General features: G+C 36.7%; 1 protein-coding gene across 1 annotated transcript; it reads right to left on the reverse strand.

Moving 5' to 3' along the window:
* Positions 1-17: 17 nt before the first annotated feature.
* LOC113330449 (la-related protein 1B-like) lies at positions 18-5,237 on the reverse strand. The gene is made up of 6 exons (XM_026577257.1): positions 3,990-5,237; positions 3,234-3,885; positions 3,019-3,160; positions 2,816-2,906; positions 1,163-1,246; positions 18-926 (listed from the first exon to the last, which is right to left on the reverse strand). Exons 1-6 carry the CDS (start codon positions 4,749-4,751, stop codon positions 738-740), a joined length of 1,920 nt encoding a protein of 639 aa, XP_026433042.1. The 5' UTR covers positions 4,752-5,237; the 3' UTR covers positions 18-737.
* Positions 5,238-21,233: the final 15,996 nt, after the last annotated feature.

A 21,233-nucleotide genomic window follows, 5' to 3' on the forward strand; every position in this document is an offset into this window, starting at 1 on the left:
CCGGTACCCACTGAGGATAATTGTAAAGCATGAGATTCTATAATTTCAAAACAATTACGACGAAATGCAGATAGATCACTAGATAGTTGTCAACTTAAAACATATCAAAAAGTTCTACCTGCATAACTTTATGCACTGAAATCTTCAATGAGTCTTGAAGAAAAGGTATATGTGTATGAATGTATGACTAAATATTATATATGAAACAAGAGAAAAAGTAAAATAAAACAAACCAAGGACAAAAATATGAGTAGTGGCGAGTGCAGTTGCAGCAGCAGTATCCAGTAGAACCGACCAAACTGTATCATTCCACCGATCTTTCAAAAACGCTTCCATAGCAACTCTTCTACCTCTAGTGCAGTTAATGTGACTCAAAAGTAAACATAGCCAACAGGTTGATAGGGGAGTAACTTCAAAATTTGCTACTCAGCCCATGACATAAGTAAACACCATCAGCAATAACTGAGCCACAAAAAACAAATGCATCCAACTCCATGACCAAACAGTACTACCCCATAAGACTATATTGCCTTTCGGTGTCCTTTTTCCTACTTTCTTTCTTTATTTTCTTTTTTCGTTTTTTTGATAAACAACGAACAACAATGCAATGCTTTATGTAAGTGCGTTCTTCACCCATTCTCAGTTCTTTCGCCTTATCCAACCAAAACATTTATCAGGATAGAAAACTACCCTAGCATAACACACTCTGGGTTATGCTTTTGGATAGTAGAAACTGCTCAAAGAGTACCTTCACTTGTCCCCTCCCCATTGGAACTATGCAAATGGTTGTTCATATCCGAGTTTGCGGAGTTGCCACTTTTTGGTACACCTGCCAACTGAGGCACAGGAATAGGAGCGAAATTAGTTGTTGCTGTCGGAGGCAAGATCCAATTCATCCAGTCATTGCGCTTCCTTATCATATCACCCTGCATCAAGTACCAAAACAGAAGAGCAACTTGGATATAAAAAATTTAACAGCCACTCAAGAAAATAACTAAAAATAAGCATAAAGAATATGACGAACAACTTAAAGCAGAAGGTATTGCCATTTTTATTCATGTTTTGGACCCTCGCAGTTCTTCTTTTGAAAAACGAAATCTGACTCCCAAGTTTTCACTTAATAACTCATACAACACTCTCATTATGTTTAAAGTAAAGTTACCTTAGTCTCTACGACTGTTGATGCTCTCACTGCATCCAATATAAACTGAATACTGTTTGGAATTCCTTTCATTAATTGCTCAACCTACAAATCAGGACATTTCTGCATGAACACATCAAACAAGAAAGAAAGAGTAGAAGAAGTTGAACGATGAATACATTTCATAAAGCTGTATATCCAAAATAAGGTACTTTTAATGCAAGGAGCAGAACCAAAGTGTAACTGGGCTGTTAAGGCCACTAAGTTTGAAGCAGAAGAATCCTTACATGGTTGAACAAATGAGTTGCCTAATGGCTGAGAAATAAAATATGTTACTTAGTGGCTAAAAAACTGGAGGCTCCCAATCAAATAAAACGTAAAAGTGATGATTCCTTGAAGACATGCATGTGCAGTATGTAATCCTTGCAAATGTTGTCATGCCAGACCACGTGAAACCACGCAAATAAGGTTTTATAATAATTATGCACCAATGTTATTGACCTCTACTCATCGTAAAATACAGAGAGGAAATATAAAACCACGCAAATAAAACGTAAAGTGATGATTCCTTGAAGACATGCATGTGCAGTATGTAATGTTTGCAAAAATGTTGTCATACAAGACCATATGAAACCACACAAATAAGGTTTTATAATAATTATACACCAATGTTATTGACCTCTACTCATCGTAAAATACAGAGAGGAAATACAAAGGCATAAACCACAAACCAGTGACAGTGTTTGAACTTCAACTGACACGTCCTTGAGAGGATTAAAACCCAATAAGGCATAAGATTTCTTATACGGGCTAAGTATGGTTTTCCGTTTAATAAAATGACACAATAGAATCCGCATACTATATAAAATACTGGATTAATAGGATAGCATAGTACATGAAGAGTAAAGCATTTGCTGAGCTGTCCTTCATAATATATAGCAGCAGAAGTAAAATAATAATGAAGAAGGGTAAGATTTAACCAAATCAATGAGCATACCCTACTAACAATAAGCTCAGCTCATGTCTAGCTGTAAAGTTAGAATTTACAACTAGCAAATTTCAGAAAAGTTCATGCATACGACACAACCATTACATTGAAAGCATATAGAGAACTACATACACGAACGTGGCTAAGCACAAGTGCATATATGGAGGGTCTCAACAAACTGGTGCAGGGGCTCATGCCATAGAGAAAGGTGGACTTCAAATCCTTCAGGCAGCCCTTTTTTGTTGCTCAATATACGAGTATCAGCAAGGCTTTGCTGAGCCACTATTAACTCATCTCGATTCAGTTTATGAAAGATAAATAGTATACACGGATTTACATTTCCTATTGGGACAACAAGATATCATTTGTATGGTATACCTCACAGGTTATAATCTCTCTTTAACTTGGTGGTTTCAAAAGTAAACTGAGATACAAAACTCAGAAGGAAACAAATGGTCACACAGATATTATCAGCTATGCTAGAAGCTGACAAGACTCCCCTACCCAGGCTCATAGATTAATCTACATTAACTAAACAATCTACATCAGAAGAGCATTAATCTACACAGGTCAAAAATAGCAAAATCAATCAAATAAGACATTATATTCCATATATTATGTATATTAAAACAAAACCACTACCAGCAACAACAAATAACTGTTACGTTAATCAATAGATAACTTACTCGGTGGAAGCCTGCTATTAAAGAAACAGGAACCCAGCCTTGTTCATCCATGTTTTGCCGCAAGTAAATATCTTTGCATAGATTTACTGAGCTGGAATTAACAAATAAGTGATACATAAGAAACTAAAACCCATCAAACATTGATGAAGATCATTAGCTAAAGAAATTCATCAGCTTTAAACATTGCAGTAATTTAAATACACCTGAAGTAGTATTCTATTTGTTTCGCTATTGTGGAGTATAAATTAGGGTCTGCGCCAGGAAAAAACATAGGGAGTGGAGCAGCTGGAAGGAAGGGTACACCCCTTAGAGGGTCAGGAACAAAATAAACTGGAGACGGCATATCTGCAACAGATAATAGTCAGTATAACCAAATTTAAATATAAGAATTAAATGTTTCACCAAGACAGTAGCTTACCAGGATATCCCAATGCATTCCCGAAGGGTCGTAGAGGAACAGGCTGAGGGGGAGGAATAAATGCACCATTAACATTACCAGGAGGAGGTCTAATGTAGTTGTTTCTTGGGTTCACCATTCTCGGATGCATCTGCTGATGCTGTTGAGCATCTCTACCATTAAAGCTGCGATGAGAATTCCAGTCACGGTGATCATGTTCTCGCCTTCCCATATGGTTTTGATTTTGACGGTACGAACCATGCCCATCTCCACGAGGATGGGGTCCTCCACTTCCCCTCCTGAAGGAGGAATTATGCTGCTGGGAACTTTGATCTGGTTGGGGTGCAAATCCACCTCTTCCCTTTGATCCTCTTTCCAAATTATTCATCTTGTGTGAAGAGTCCTTCACTGAAGGATCGGGAACTGTAGAAGCTGGTGTTCCAGAAGAATTCTTCTGGGGCTTCTCAACTGATGCCCCAGCTGATGAAGATTGCGATTGTGATGGTAACCCACCATTCACTAATGCACCAGCACTACTATTACTAGTGGTATTAGTACCACGCTTTGTAGATCTCTGACGATTAGTAGATGCATGATTGGCAGTGGGATTATGGTTTGCATGATTAGTACTTTGTTTTTGCGTTTGTGAAGAAGAAGTTGCAACATGAGAGACCTGATAGAGGCAAAATAAAGAAGACAAACATACATGCAGAAATAATCAATGAAATGCAGAAATAATCAAAACAACAGAGAAACAAGGAAAGTTAATCAACTGACCTGTGAGAGTGACAGAGGTTTCAAGGAAGAATCCAAGGGAGAAGGAGAGTAAGAGGGCGTAGGAGAGGGCGAAGGAGACTTTGCTGAGCCCCTAACATTATTACTAGCTAATTCTGAGAGAGCAGGCCAAGAGAACGCATCACCAATAACAAGTCCAGCTTCAGCATTAGCAGTAGTGGTTCCATTAAAAGAAGGCTTCTTCCACGCTGCTGCCGCAGGCTTCTTTACAGAAGCAGTAGTAGTTGAAGGAGTCGATGCCGCAGGGGCGGCAGCATTGGTGTCAGCAACAACAGAATCAGAAGCAGTATGAGAGGAAGGGCTACCAGATGGTTCCTTCTCCGTAACCCCCATTATTGTCGCACCATCGGAGGTACAATTGATATTGTTATCATTATGATTACAAGAGGATTTTGATGAGGATGTAGATGCAGATTTCACATCAGTAGTGTTAGAATCATCAGCAACACTAGCAGTAGCAGAAGAGTCAATTTTCTGATTTACCTGAGAGACAGAAGAGGAGGAGGAGGAGGCTTTCTTGGGAGAAGAAGTAGGCGGAGGAGCAGCCACAACCACGTTAGGTTCACCTTTAACTATATTCGCCCATACTGAAGATGTTGCTGATAAACCCGTCACTCTAGCACCAGCGGCGGCAGAAGCATTACGATTATTAATGCTGCTATTCATATTTGCATTATTACTCAAACCATTAGAAGTTGATGATGAATGGATACTATTGGATGTTGTGGTGGCGGTGGTTACCATGCTTAAGAGTTTCTAATCAGAAAACACCAATTCTTTGTAAAAAGAGGAATATTTTTTTTCTTATATAGAATCCAAACAATAAATAAATAACCCAAAAAAAATTAGGTTAAAAGAGGAAAAAAAATTAATGAATGAATGAAAAATAATTAGTGATTGATTGATAGAAATCCTAATGAGATGCTGATTAATAATATCTACTAATTCTAATGCTGATTGGGATCTCTAAGAAATTAAGAAAATTGGATCTCCGATGAAACGATCACTTCAAAAACCCTAATAATAAGAGTCGTCGAATACTAGAAAAGAGAGAATGAATGAATGATAATCTCTCTTCTCTCCGGTGGCTTTCTGTTTCCTCACTGGGTCGCTCTCACTTTTTTAATTTTATTCTCCTTTATTTTTTTTCTTAATAAAAGAGTGAAGAAGAAGATTTCTTGTTCTGATTTGCTCTCGTGAGAAAAAAGAAAACAAACTCTCTCTTCTCTAGTACTGATACCTCAGGTTTTAGTTATGAACTTATGATTCTTATTTTTACCAAACTGTCCTTCTTAATCTTTTTATTTACCTACGCACTAATCTTTTGACCGGTTGACTCGTTCGCTCCCGGGTATAACGGGCCTCATAAAATAGCATTACGGGCTTTTTCTCTTATACAGCCTGATCTGGACGACTCCTGGAGTTGTTTTTTGACTTCTAAAAATGAAAAAAAAATCAGAAGTTAATTTGAGAAACGAAAAAGTTAACCTCTTTTCAAGTAAAAATATTTTATTTCTGGATTTTCTTCTGGAGATTGCTTTTTATTTCCCAAAGTTACTTTTTGACTTTTAAAAGTCAAAAAGAAAGAAGTTAGTTTGAATATAGAATTTCAAAACGATTTCTAGAAATAAAAAAAGGTAATTTTTTGTGAAGTAAAATATTTTTTAGAAGCGCTTCTGCTTCTGGTATTCAAACGCGTTATTAAGAATTGAAATTGTGCACATGTTACTTAGCCTAAGTGTTATGGTAATTTATGTATTAAGTATTGCGAATCATTGATAATGAAATCCAATGTATGAAAAACATATTTATAATACAACAGGCAAATATACTTTTTTCCTGATTCGACGGTTCTACATGGGCCTTCTCCAGCGATAGACTGCTATCATTCCTCTGAAACTGTAAAATATAAATCACGAATAAGAATACACCTACCTACTACACCCTTAACCAACAATTTATATTTGATTTGGCATGAAAATAGGGTTTTGTTCTTCTTATTCTACATTGATTGTTCATGTGTTACCAAGTGTATATGAAAAAATATAGCATCCACCAAACAACTGAAAGTTGTAAGGTTCTGGAGCTTGGTGCAAAGCAAGAGTTCATATCGAGTCAAAATACTATCTTCTCAGCTCGAGCGCGAACTGAAGATGATGACTCAACAGAGAATGAGACGGGATAGCTAATATCGTGACACGTGCGATTCATAAGTTCTGGAGCAAGAAGTAAAGACAAGACCGAGGATATCAGAGTCAAGACCTATAGATATCGATTGTAAATGAAGATCACGGGTCGAGTTATAAACTTACTGAAGAGGTAAAGACTGAGTGGATCATGATGTCATCTCCGGTTATATACGAGTGGTCCCTATTAAACATATTCTTATCATAATACGCACATATGGTATATAAGCCTAAGAAGGCTCACTTTGTAATCTAAGACATATTATTCAGTCTAACTTGATCAATAAGAATTAATTTTTTTTATATGTTTTCCCTCTTACTTTCCTTTAGAAATCAACTGTGTTAACTGACATAAAGATAACTTGGTGAAGCCTAACTGGATTAAGAACTAAGTAATCAACAGACGAAGATCGATAATCAGATTAAGTCATGAGATAAATACGTACTAACAATCATATATAAATCTCGCGTAGGTATGTATCTCCATATAGGAAAATATGTATCTTCATTGGCGCCGGTTAGGGGAGCATCATAATTTTGATTTTTTTCATCATAATATCATGCTAGATTATAACGCGTTATCAAGCAATGTATATTTGTAGATCCTTAGCAACCTTACTTAAAACAATTTATGTTTTATACATTATTTTGTTTCAACTTTAGCATTCGGAAATTGCCCAAGCAACAGTGCATACTGTTTATGTCTATTGGGAATAATTCATCTTAATTATGAAGAAAAAAAATATTTGGCGCTATCACTTGTATGTTTTTCCAAAGTCGGACTGAATTCCATGACTAGTATAGGTTTGCAAATTCATTTTGCGAACCATTCACATCTAAGTTATGAAATGAGGTAAGTTCACAAACCTCTACTACCTAACTTTCGTGAACTACAGAGATTTGCATACCATTATGCCTTGACTTCAAGAACTGTCAGAGGTTTATAAACCTATCTAGTTCCAGTATTAACATGAGTAAACGAACTATTCTATATGACTATCTTCGCTTTTGCTACAACTCTCATAGACACGTCTAAGACAACTTTATTCACTAAATCACTTTGCGTTTGTGGGTCATTGATTAGTCTTAAGTGTTATTGAACAACATTATGTGGTTGTAAGTTCAAGGGATACTTAGTCGGTATGTCATTATGCACAATTTCAAACCCCTATGCCATAATGCATACTATGTAATTTCAAGGCAGACATCTTACGCACTTACATGAATTCCTAATAAGAATTTCATTTAAACTGGAAAAGTGTTTGCTTGAATTCCAAGCAACCCTCGCAGTCAAAGCTACCCGAAACCTTGGAAATATATAAATAGAGAAACTCTTGCAACAATATTTCTTAATCCCTGACACTCTTGTGTCCTAGCATTTAAGCTAGAGTCATCTTGTATAACCTAGGTTCTTCATAAAACTGTATTCTAGGTTACTGAAAACGTGGGGGTACAACAACCACACCCAACTATTTCGTTCGGCGATATGTATGGACTAAACTCCAATATAGTTTTGAGAGCACGAACTTAATGAAACTCAATCAAGAAAGATATCAAAGAGATTTATCTCTTTCTCAACAAAATCAGTAAATCAAACAGATAGGAATCCGTGAACCTGATTGTCATGAGAATAACTCGGATGGTACCACAGACCAATGTTTGAGTGTTAATCAAGTTCTATCCAACAAACAAGGTCGGATTTATCAGTTGTGATTGAACAACGCACAACCTATGATATTTCAATTATATAACAAAAATATAATGCGAGAAAGAAATAACACATACACCAGAAATTTTGTTAACGAGGAAACCGCAAATGCAGAAAAACCCCGGGACCTAGTCCAGACTTGAACACCACATTGTATTAAGCCACTACAGACTCTATCCTATTACAAGTTAACTGCGAACTGGAATGTAGTTGAGCCATAAGAAAGTCTCACACCGATTAAGGTACATAGGCGTTCCTTACGCCTCTTGAGTCTCGCAAGACTCCGCGCACTTGATTCCCCTATCCAACGTCCTTTACAGCCTAGAAGTTGCTACGACCCAAAGTCAGAGACTTATAAACAAATATGTCTCTCACAGATAAGTCTATTTTATTTGTGGTTTCCGTCTTAAGATAAAGATGAAGGTGTTGATGGTGGATTTTCGACAAAGCATAAAATCGTAAAATCATGATCTTGTATATTTTTGACACGACTTCAGGCACGTATGTGAAACTCATATTTTAGGATTCGTGAAAGCTCATTTCACAATCTCTGATCGAGCGTACATCCTCTCAGAGCATGCATGAATATGTGATTTGAAAAGCCTCTCAACTGAGCTTTCGACACTTCGCATATTTCATCAATACTTCTTTATAGGAATCGATAATGATTGGACGACTCCTAGACATATTGCATGCTAGTATAAAGCGTTAACATCTTCAGGATGTTTCAATGTTCCCTGACTATACATAACTAATATTCAGAACGAGTATGATGTCTCTATCACCTCATATCTGGATTCTCGAATAAACGCTCCTAGACATGTTGCATGCTAGTATAACGCAATTCATAGATTAATTCTAGCGCAACATTCATCAGTTGAATTCCTAGAAAATAATCTATTTCATCTCATTACTACGTTTCATGGATTATTCTCAGCTGAATTCCATGAATTAGTAATAAATATTCAATCTGTCTCATTACTCCATTTTGTGGCTTATTTTCAGTTGAATTCCACGAATTAATAATAGATAATCACTTTTCTGAATTTCACCGAGTAAAACCCGAGAAAATGGTGCGAGTGTACTTAACAATAATGCACGAATGAGTACCCAAATATGCATAAGTGAGCATCCAAATGCATTCAAAAATATGGACGAATGAGGAAACCTATGCAAAATAAGCAAAAGAAAATAATATAAAAATAAAATAAACAAGAGGCGCACGGGACCGGGCGCACTGCCCGGCCGGTCCCGTGTCTACCTTTATTTTATTTTCACCCATTTTATTATTTTCCTTATCTTATGAAAACTTCCTTGTTTGAGCAAACTTCCTCGTTTGAGCAAAATTCTTAGTTTCTCCATATTTCCTCACATGATGAAAATAATAATATAAATTAGGGAAGAGCACGGGACCGAGCATGCTGGCCGGCCGGCCGGCCATGCCGTGGCCGGTCCCACACCTCCCTAATTCCTTTTATTATTATTATTATTATTATTATTATTATTATTATTATTTCTTCTCTCATCTCGTAAAACTTCCTCGTTTTAGCAAAAACCTGGTTTTTCCATATTTCTCAAATATTGCTCAAACCACCAAAAAACCAAAAGTCAAATGGTCACACGACCATCCGGGCTTCTCAGGGTAAATATTAAAATATCATTATTTTAATATTCACAAAATATTGGTCGCACGGGCAAAGTTCTACTTGCTCATTCAAGCAAAATCGAGAGTTTCAGTCAAGATCAAACTCTTCTGAAAATCCAAAATATTGCTCGAACGCGCACCAAAAAATATCAAAATTCTCATAATTGAGTCACTGGCAATATGACATGGGAATGCTACCTTGAACGACCAAGCTCGACCATTTGGCTTGCAAAAGTCGATCCCACACCCTTTTATGATTTTGACCTAATCAATCATCTATAATTCATATTGGGTTCAAACTCTTTCCAAACAGTTTGGAATTTTATCAATCGACCATCAGTTGGTCCCACGACCACCAAGGGTCGGATCTATACCCCTTGGACGGTCTCATCTCTCCATAATTAAGTTTTATTACTTAATGCTCAGACGAGCACTATTTTAATAATGATTAAACGAGCATTTAATCATTCTTTCACCAACTGGTCTACAAAGGACTTTGGTGCATGGTCATTCTAGTACCCAGGAAATACATGGTCGGTCCATCATCCCATGTAGCCGATCCCTTTCTCACTCATTGGTTGATTTTTAGTAAATCATCAATTGATCAACAATTGATCAAAATTAGGGATTCAAACCAAATGCTCAGCAAAAACCATAATTCCGAGCAAGTTCAAACACTAATAATTTTATGTTGATCCAGAAATCAACATCCTAATTAATTATACAATATTCGGTCCAGCTACCAGTATTCCATGAATCGAGCAATATTACTCAAACGGGCAATATTTGCTCATTTATCAACACTAAATTGCTTAAGTTATCAAAATACACGATCAACTAAGTTCATAACTCATTTATTCAACTATCAATTGCTCCACCGACCAATATTCCTCATGTCAATTCAACTATCAACATTCGAGAATTTTATTGATCCAGCAATCAATATTCTTATTTATATTTAATATTTGGTCATGCTGCCAACATTTTTGCTCGACTGAGAAACATGGTTCGAACGGACGACCATCCAATATTTTTGATTCCTACTTTGTCATTCGATCATTCATGATATATTAGATCAGAAATGTACATTTTGTATAATTCAACAATATCTTTGATTTCCTGTCGAATACTCGACATATCAAAATAAGTCCTTGATCGAGCAATCTCATCAGACGCTCGAGGCAAATTATCAAAATATCATTATTACCACGACTGGTAAAATGATATATCACAATTCATCAATACTCAACGTCTTTCCATTATTCTGTCTCAATAGACACCTTATGTTCAATCCATGAGTCTCAGAGCATATCACATCCATTCATTATGCTCGACTTATCAAGGCTAAGAATCATCGTCTAGTCAAGTCAACAACTGACTAATTAAATACATGTCTGCCTTGCAGACTCCCTATTCATGAGACATCAATCACGTCACACGGGGGATATTCACCAGGGTTTTGGTCTGGCGGCCTATGGCACGTGTGTACACCCACCATGAGAAATTTGAGTAAGTCGTGCAAGCAGTTGAGGGAGTTAAAAAAGTAGTGGATGGACAATCACCCAAGTCTCTGCACGACGTGGAACTGGGTTAACCACGATTTCCTACTTTCCAACTCTTTCACTCCAGCAACCGTCACACTTACTTGGATCAACGTGTCTACTATTCTTGCAATACAAATAAGTTTCTGAATCCACGATTGAACAACAAAAATTTAGACCAACAAGAAATTATCAAAACTTATCTCATAAGTCAACAATTCACCAACTTGCAGAAATCATCAACACATCCACAATCCTTGGTCATCATTGATCTCATACACACTTCTCAGCTTCCCTCCTACAGATCGACCATCTTCCCTTTTTGTGACCGAATTGATTCTGGAACGTCCATTGTCTTGGTTTAGGCCGAAGTACTGCAGATTGATCTCTCGAACACAAATCACTCACGTGCAGTGCATCTGTTTGAAAAAGGTTTATGAAATTTGCTCGATCGATGAGTCCCCGTCCGCACGCTCGAGTATTCACTTTCTTAAAAAACCAGCAAATCGTTTGTCCCATCAACAGATTGGCGACCACAGTGGGACATTAATCTCTCGGTTGTAATTTCAATTTTCACAAAGATGGACGGTCTTAGATCTGATCTAGCTACTCCAGATTCTGATCAAAATATTTCGAATAAAGATACTCTTCATGCTCCTTTGAACAATTTTGGTAATAGTCAGCGCTCATATTTACCATTCCCTTCCTCTCTATTGATGCATTTGAAAGAGAAATTCCAACATTGGCCAAACTGGCACGGAGGCAAGAGATTCTGGCAAGAATTGTGAATCGGCTGAAGGGAGCAATTGATAATCTCTTCAACTGCATGGTGGATTTGACATAAATTTTGGGAGCTCAAGTAGTGGAATGTTCATCTCCTGATACGACCACTGATGCCCATCCTCAAGTTGTTAGAGCACTGCTCGGTCGAACTCGCAAGCGTTGCTACCCCAAGCTTCTTTGTCAAGTTTAGTTGCCAAAAATATAAGTCTTGATTTCTAGTCTACTAATAGCTAAGTCTCGGACTAGGATATAAAGTGTAGTTGAGCTATAGACTCCATGGTGTTCATCATGCAAATACGAAGAGATACTCAAGGAAGTGGTGGAACTTCATCGACAAAAAGGTATGTGGGCACTTGAACTTATCTATCACTCAAAAGTATACTTTATCTCCTATCTTGAGACAAAAGTCGTATTGCTATATAGACTATGATTATACACATGTACTATTTCGAGCTAAATTTATCTCGCTTATCTATTTCTCGAAATATGTGTTGGTGAGCTTTCGCTTTGGCCAAGTTCATATTTACTAGTGTCGAAAGTCATATTAGTTTCAATCACTTGAAAATCGCTTTGATGAAAAATAGTTTGTGAACAACTATATAACGTTCTCTAAGAATGTTTCAATGATTGAAATGAGAGTTTAGAGAACATAACCATGGTTAGATATAAACATTGTGAGACAACTCATATGTGTGTAAGTTCAATATACTTGAACCAAAGTATGCGTACTTTGCTGCTTAGGATAACCGGAACTAAAGTACGCGTACAGTTGGAAGTTCACATCCCGTAAATTTTTAAAAATAGTTTAATTCGTGAACTAAAACATTTATATTTTAAGGATGCAATCTTTGCAAACCGTGACTATAATGTTCATGAATCGATTCGAGTGAATCAAAATTGTTTTTGTTTCGATTGTGTCTTGTATACTTCTATGAGATCTAATTAAGAAATTGAACAACTCTCTAACTAGTTCATTTGAGTCATTTGAACTAGTTGTGGTAAAGAAGAATAAGGTTGATACGAAAGTGCTCATATGGCTAACCTATGGTTAACTACCGTTAAATTAACGACTTGTACACGTTTAGGTACAGTTACTCAAACCTAAATGAAGTTACATTTCATGTGTGCATAACAAGCTAAGATTCGATATAAAGGTTGAAATATATTAGCTTGAATCTAATCAGGTTTTCGTCTAACAGTTGAAAATGCGGGGGTCTAACAACCACACCCAACAATTCGTTTGGCAATCTGAGAGGACTTACTCCAATACACTTTCTAGAGAATCAACTAGACATTTAGAATCAATCTAGAATAAAGTATATCAAAGAGTTTAATATCTCTAACTCTTAATTAAATCCGCAATCAGCAAATGGAAATCTGCGAGCCCGATTGAATATAAGAGGAATTACTTGAACGGTACCAAAGACCAATATTCAAGTGTCAATCAATGTAAATCAACAACCAAAAGTTGGATATTCTAATTGATTGATCTTAACGCACAAACTGTAATATTTCAATTATATAACAAAATATAATGCGAAAAGAAATAACACGGACACCAGAATTTTGTTAACGAGGAAACCGCGAATGCAGAAAAACCCCGGGACCCAGTCCAGATTGAACACCATACTGTATTAAGACACTACAGACACTAGCCTACTACCAATTAACTTTGGACCGGATTATAGTTGAACCCTAATCAATCTCACACTAATTCAGGGTGCAGTTCCGCTCCTTACTCTCTGATCCCAGCAGGATACTACGCACTTGATTCCCTTAGCTGATCTCACCCACAACTAAGGGTTGCTACGACCCAAAGTCGAAGACTTGATAAACAAATATGTCTCACACAGAAAAGTCTATAGGATTGAATAAATCTATCTCCCACAGAAATACCCAAGAGTTTTTGTTCCGTCTTTTGATAAATCAAGGTGAACATGAACCAATTGATAAACCAGACTTATATCCCCTAAGAACAGCCTAATATTATCAATCACCTCACAATAAACTTAATCGACTAGAGAAACAAGTTATTGTGGAATCACAAACGATGAGACGAAAGTGTTTGTGATTACTTTTCTATCTTGTCTATCAGAGATATAAATCTCAAGCCAATTTTACAAATCACGATAGAAACAACAAGATCATATCATGCAACTACAAAGAGAATAGTTGGGTCTGGCTTCACAATCCCAATGAAGTCTTCAAGTCGTTAACCTACAAGGTCTCGAGAAGAAACCTAAGGTTAAAGGAGAATCGACTCTAGTTATGAAACTAGTAACACAGAAGGTGTGTGGATTAGGTTTCCCAGTTTCTAGAGTTCTCCTTTATATAGTTTTCAAATCAGGGTTTGCAATCCAAGTTACCTTGGTAACAAAGCATTCAATAATCACCGTTAGATGAAAAACCTGATTCAACCGAGTTAATATCTTTCAACCGTTAGATCGAACATAGCTTGTCACACACAAATGAAATGTACCCTCATTTAGGTTTATGTAACCGTACCTAAACGTGTACACCGTGTTGGTTCACAAATAGTTAACCGAGGTTAGCCATATGATTACTCTCATATCAACCTTATGCATCTTAACCATAACTAGTTCAAATGACTCAAATGAAACTAGTTAAAGAGTTGTTCAATTGCTATATTCTCATGGATTTATACAATAACACAATTGAAGCAAAATCGGTTTGATTCACTTGAATCAATCATGAACATTATAGCCACGGTTTGCAAAGATTGCATTTCTTATAATTTAAATGTTTAAGTTCATGAACTGACCGATTTGATAAAGTAACCGGCTTAAGTATGCGTACGAGTATGCGTACTTAAGTAACCGGATTTGAGTTGGTTTAGTTTCCAAACTCAGCAGAAATTTTCGGTTCAAAAACTTCCGCCAGTATGCGTACGGGTACGCATACTTAAGGTGACTAGTTAAGAGCTTGTTAATTCCCAAACTCAGCAAAAAATTTCGGTTGGAAAACTTCCGCCAGTATTCGTACGGGTACACATACTTAACCTGTCTCCTTCACCAATTTCGTATACACGCATATGCATACTCTTGGTTCCCGGTTTATGGATTTATACATTGATGTGCGAACACACTATATATGCTTATATCCAAAGATGGTTACATAATCTCAACTCTTTATTTCAATCATTGAAACATTCTTCTATAATGACAATAGCCATTTTCACATATTATTAGCATCAAAGCAATTTTCAAGATATTGAAATAATCATTATCGAAACATTCCAAGTCTTACACCAAATAATTGTATCACACAAACCATGTAAGATGTTACTCGGTAATTTTCTCATGATATAAGATGAACTTGGTTGAAGCGAAAGCTTACCAATACATATTTCGAGAAATACGTAAGCGAGATATACTCAGCTCGAAATCTCAAATGTTTATAGAGAAAACTATATCGTAACACGACTTTTGTCTCAATATAGGAGATAAAGTAGAAATAGACTTTCCAAGTGATAGATTAGTTTAAGTCTCCACATACCTTTTGTCGATGAAGTCCCACAAGCTCTTCTTAGTAGTTATTCTTCTTCAAGTGATAAGCACCGTGAAGTCTAAGCTCAACTGCACAGGTTATGTCCTAATCCGAGACATCTATAAATAGGCTAGAAATCAAGACTTATAGTTTTGATCACTAACATTGACAAACATGCTTGAGATAGCAACGCATGCGACTTCGACCGAGCAGTGCTCTAACAATCTCCCACTTTGTCAATTTTAGTGACAAAACTATCAATACATATGGATTACAAAATAAATAAAAATTTGTAGCTTCTCATCCAAATGCTTTATCTCCTTGGCATCTTCAACGCGACTCGAAATCTTCGTCACTTCCAAGTACTCCATGATCCTAAAGGTTGTTAGTTCAGCATCATGGTTGTTGAAGATCTGTAGCGATAACAATGAGAAAACAAATGCTCTCAATCATTGTTATACAGTGTCATAGTATTATCACATAGCATCAAAGTTCAATTGTATCACAACTTTGACAACAATACTATGGTGATATGTATCACTCCCCCTTAGTCAATACTTCATCTCGACATGAAAACCACTCCCCCTTACATAATGATCCGTAAACCATATGTATTTGTAGTATCACACTACACATTAAATCTCTCCCTTTTTGTCAATATAAATTGGCAAAGGTACGAAAACTAGTGAGACCCTCATGAAATTTTCATAGAGATACTTCATGGCCAAAAGAGAATACCATATTAACTTATTTAGATGCCATCATAAAGCCGAAGCTAAATGCATTCATCAAGGAGTTTATAAATATACAAGTTAACCCCTATAATATTCCACAGCCGCACTCCCCACAAATATTTGGCAATTAAGCACAAGTTCAAAAAGAACTCTCCCCCATAAAATGTCATTCCTTAGAGAACAACAAAGGCGACCTTACTTTCACAAGAAAAAATGATTTCTTTGGACATAATCAGATCACATGAAAACATGAATTTAAATCCAAAGTATTCAATTGAATTATCCACAAGAATTCATGATTAACCCAATCGAAATGCACAATTAAATTAACCACAAGAAAACCCATGATTAATTCAATTGGAATTACACAACTAAATTAACCACAAAAGTGGTCAATTCAATTGGTCATGCTCGTCATAAGAGAACTTACAGAGCAACAACTAAACTGACCACAAGAGAATGATCAATTCAATTGGTCATGCTCAAACATAAGAAAACTTATGGAGCAACACAATATATGCACAAAAATGTGGATCGGAGATCGACCAATATTGTGGAATAGACAAAGATTCATTCTATTTTCCATCACTATCTGCACAATGACATACAATAGACTTAATCCCTGTAAACAAAAGTTTTATGCTTTCTTCCATCAAATAATGACATAAAAGGCTTTAACTTTTGTAAAGTCAAAAGTTCATTCTATCTTATATCAATACTTTCATGCCGACATAGTAGAGATAACTTTTGAACAAGTATGGGACAGTCACAGGTTCACGGACGTAAACAACATATCCCATAACAATTTGCAATATATAAAATCATAAAGATTAAAATTGCAAAAATCATCTTCCAAAAACTTAGAATTTAAATAAATAAATCTAAAAAAATTTAAGATGAAAATCGTTGGACATAAATATGTGTACTCACAATAATGGCTATTCCAAACCCTATTTATTCTTCTAAAAACATAAAAAGAAGATTTATTATACATTGAGACCTCTGAAGAATTCTTTATTGTCCCCGAACTCCTTGTCGTCAACAACCATGGTAACATAAGGTTCATGGAGAAAGGAGTCAATTCCAACAAACCTTCTAGGTTCTAGGATGATGATGTCAAATCAGGGCCTTCTGAATTTCGAGAGTTCTCATAACAAAAGCCTTTATTTGCTGAATCTCCTCCCTTGCTTCCTTCAACTCTTCAAGAACATCAGAAAACTTCTGAGAATTTGAAGGAATAGCTCTTGGCTTCCTCACATTCCTTCTTTTTCTCTTCAAAGTTGGAGGTAATAAAGATTTTTCTTTTTCCTTCATGATTGATGGCTTAATAATCATATTAACATCTTTTCCATCAGAGCACATGATGCCTGGAGCCTCCATACTTGTATGGGTTTGTGAGAGGAAATCACAATTTAAACTCAACAGGCAGTCTTAAGATGAAAAGAGTTTTAGAGAAGGAAAAATGATGTAGGGTCACGGAACCTTAAACAACACAGGTTCACGCACGCACAATTCACAACCTAGAGAGAGCAGAATTGTCGAGAATAACCCTCTTTTATTGAATACACATGGAAGTCTCTTCCAAAACCAATTGGCAAGGATGAATTCCAAATTTTAAAACCAAAGAAAAAACAAACTAAAAACGTTATACAATTCTTATAAAAAAACAATACACCTAGAATTTAAAGTAAAAATTACATAGCAGGCAAGCGAGCAACAAGCTGCGCCGCAAGACCTTTTTGAATTGCAACACCTATTCTTTTAAACTAAAAAGAAAAACTACTTTTCTTTTCTTAAAGCCAGAGGTGTGCACAATCTTGTCTCTTTTTGATCAGGCACATGAAACGAGATGCACGAAACCAACACAATCAAGTTTTGCTGCAGTGAACAACAATTTGTCCACCATCCCCTTTTTGAAAGGAATTCATAGAACCCTGTCTATCAATTGTTTAGACCGTACTCTTTTCTCTAGTGGCCTTGACTTATCTTTGGAAACCAACTTCTTTGAAGAGGATAAAATCTTACATACCTCAACGGTTTTTTGAACAAGTTTGAGCTTGTTTGCTAGGCGATTTGCTCTTCTTTGAAGTCTCTTGACATGTCTCATCTTGTGTTTGTATTTGAAACACTTTGAAAGTTCATGACCCTTGATTGAACAATAAGAACATGTCACTGGATAAGATGATTCAGACACCTGAGATGTGCAAGCTGCTAGGCACAGAGTGGAACCTGAAAAATCAGACATAGAGTTTCCAACAGAAAGGTTAATTTCTTCTTCCAGGGTGGTTGAGTCTTCTTATGTAAGGATATCAAGATTGATGTATGTATTGCTACAATTATCAAAATCAATATCTTCACAGAGGAGTGCAACACTTGATTTTTCATCTTCGTTGGAATCATAGTGATCAGAATTTCATCAAGTGTTGCAGCAAGACCTTTGTTTCTAGTGTATTTTCTACGGTTCGGATACTCATTCGCAAAATGACCAAAACCTTTACACTTAAAGCACTGTGGCATATCCTCGTCATCAGCCTCGTCAACATCCCTGTTGTTAGGAGGAATGCGATTGTGAGGTTTAACTGACGACCTAGGTTTGTCTCTGGAAAACCGTTTACTTTTCTTCAATAGAAGATCCCTAAACTGTCTTGTGATCATAGAGACTGATTTGTCAAGATCTTTATCTGATGAATCAGCCTTAGAAAGCTCATCCTCGGAGATATAAACACTTTTACTTTTGTCAAGTAATTTATTGTTCCTTTGTGCTTTGAAGGCAACATCCTTTCCAGTTTTGGATGTATGCTCATGATCAAAGATCTTTAGCTTCCCAACCAACATATTTCTGGAGAGAGCATTAAGGTTATTTCCTTCAACGATGACATGCTTCTTAGAATCGTATCTAGATGGCAGCGATCTGAGAATTTTCATCACAATGTGCTTTTCAGGAATAGTCTTACCCAATGCAAAAGATGCATTAACAATTTCAGACACTTTGTGATTAAACTCATCAAATGAATCTTCATATGCCATACGAAGGTTTTCCCAATCGGAATTAAGGTTTTGAAGCCTAGCTTCCTTTTTACTGGTATTTCCTTCAAATACGGTTTCTAAGATATTCCAAGCATCTTTAGACAGAGTACACGTAGTACATGGTGCTGAAGATATAGGGTAATGGCATGTATGATGGTATTCAAACCGTCAGAGTTTTGCTTTGCAGCAAGTATCTCGGCAGTATCATATGTACCAATGTTCTTTGGAACGGTTGCATTACCTATCGCCACAACGGGAGCCTCATAGCCATTAACTACATAAACCCATGATTGAAAATCGCGCGCTTGAAGAAAGGCACGATAACAATTTCCCACCACAAGTAATTTGAGACATCGAAGATTGGTGGTACGTTTATAGAGATAACACCTATGTCCATATCAGATCGCTACAAACACAGACTTGTAAGGTCTTTAATGTGTTTTCCTGCTCTGATACAAATTGAAAATTCAGGGGTCTAACAACCACACCAACAATTCGTTTGGCAATCTGAGAGGACTTACTCCAATACACTTTCTAGAGAATTGATAGGCTCTAAAACCTACAATAATAATACTGCAAGTGCACAATATCTAACTAGTTGAACAATGGCAAATACAGGTCGTTCCCACGAGGAAGGTGAAATACTACTACTAACTAATATCAAAAGCTAAGTAATCAACAATATAATATTTTCGAAAGTTTTCAGAAATTCGGACAAAATGAAATAATAAATAATCGAAACATGTAATGGGTTATTTGGGTTTTCGATTTCCACCAATTCAATTATATACTTCTACTAATCTCTATTTGTTATTCAAGACAAATTTTGAATTCAATCTCATGTCTCAGAAGATGGTATGTTAAATTATAAAATATAGTTTCTCCGTTGTAACTTCCTTCGCTTCATGGGTAGTGATTCTAAAGCATTATATATCAATCCTAAAGCATATCACGTCAAGGGATTTAACCAAAGCACGAAATATCAATTGAAAAACATATATAATCAAGAAAATCACATAATCGATTAAATACCAAGCTATATGAAGAGAAATTACTAATCAATGAATCATTATTAAAAATATCATCGTAGAGTTTATATAACTAAATTGGCTTCTATCTAAACCCAAACAAACAACTTAGCAAACCATGGAGAACAAGGAAAATCAAAACAATAAACCCTTTTCTTCTCCTCTTCACAGTTGCGTAGCCGCACCCAGCCGGCCTCCCCTGTTTCTTTCTCTTCGCAAAATATAGGTCTTGTTGAAGAATTTTATCTGGACCTAACACAGGTGCTCAAGGCCCAATCATACACCAGCTTTAGCCTCCGTTAAGGCCAGTACCAAGTCCACTAATATCCGAGTCCCGTCTCTTGCAACAGCCAACCACGGGCACCGCCTTTGATCTCCGACCGTCTGGCCACATCCCTGCCATCTCCTTCCATTTTACTGCCAAGAGTTACTTCGACTCATCCATTCTCCACTGGAGAATACCCACCTACAGTACCGTCCTTTGACAACACCTTAAGGAAGAACTCCATAGACGTTGCTGCTGTTCTGTCCATTCGGCTGCCTGCACTTCAGTACAACAACACAATTCGAGTAATCACTCAGTGCAGTTTGAAGCTTGCACAAAACCAAGAGCTCGTAATTCAAACCAGCCACCACTACCGACAAAAACCCATTCAGTCGGCACTCAACAAACATTTTAGCTGATTTTTCTCTCAAAATGAATCCATTAATTACCACAAGCAACCAACGAACGTATGAGAATATAAACTCCACCCTGCCAACACTTCAGCCATCTATCTTATCCGAATGAACCAACTTCCGAACACTGCCTGACTCCAGCATTTCCTAATTCTGTCCGTCTTCGAAATTGCAGCTTGAAATTCTTGTACACAACTTAAAACCAGTAGCTTCATACTAGTCGAAAGCACCACAGTTCGTGTCCATCACGAACAGTTCCATTTAATCATCAGCCATCATACAGTCCTTCTCAACACCCAACTCCACTTGTTTGAACTCCCGGTTCGGGTCCATCTGACCATCAACAACCACCAACTCGAGCTTCTTCCATCAGCAAACTTGCTGCTTAA

This window comes from Papaver somniferum, unplaced genomic scaffold, assembly GCF_003573695.1.
Source record: "Papaver somniferum cultivar HN1 unplaced genomic scaffold, ASM357369v1 unplaced-scaffold_118, whole genome shotgun sequence".
NCBI lineage: Eukaryota > Viridiplantae > Streptophyta > Magnoliopsida > Ranunculales > Papaveraceae > Papaver > Papaver somniferum.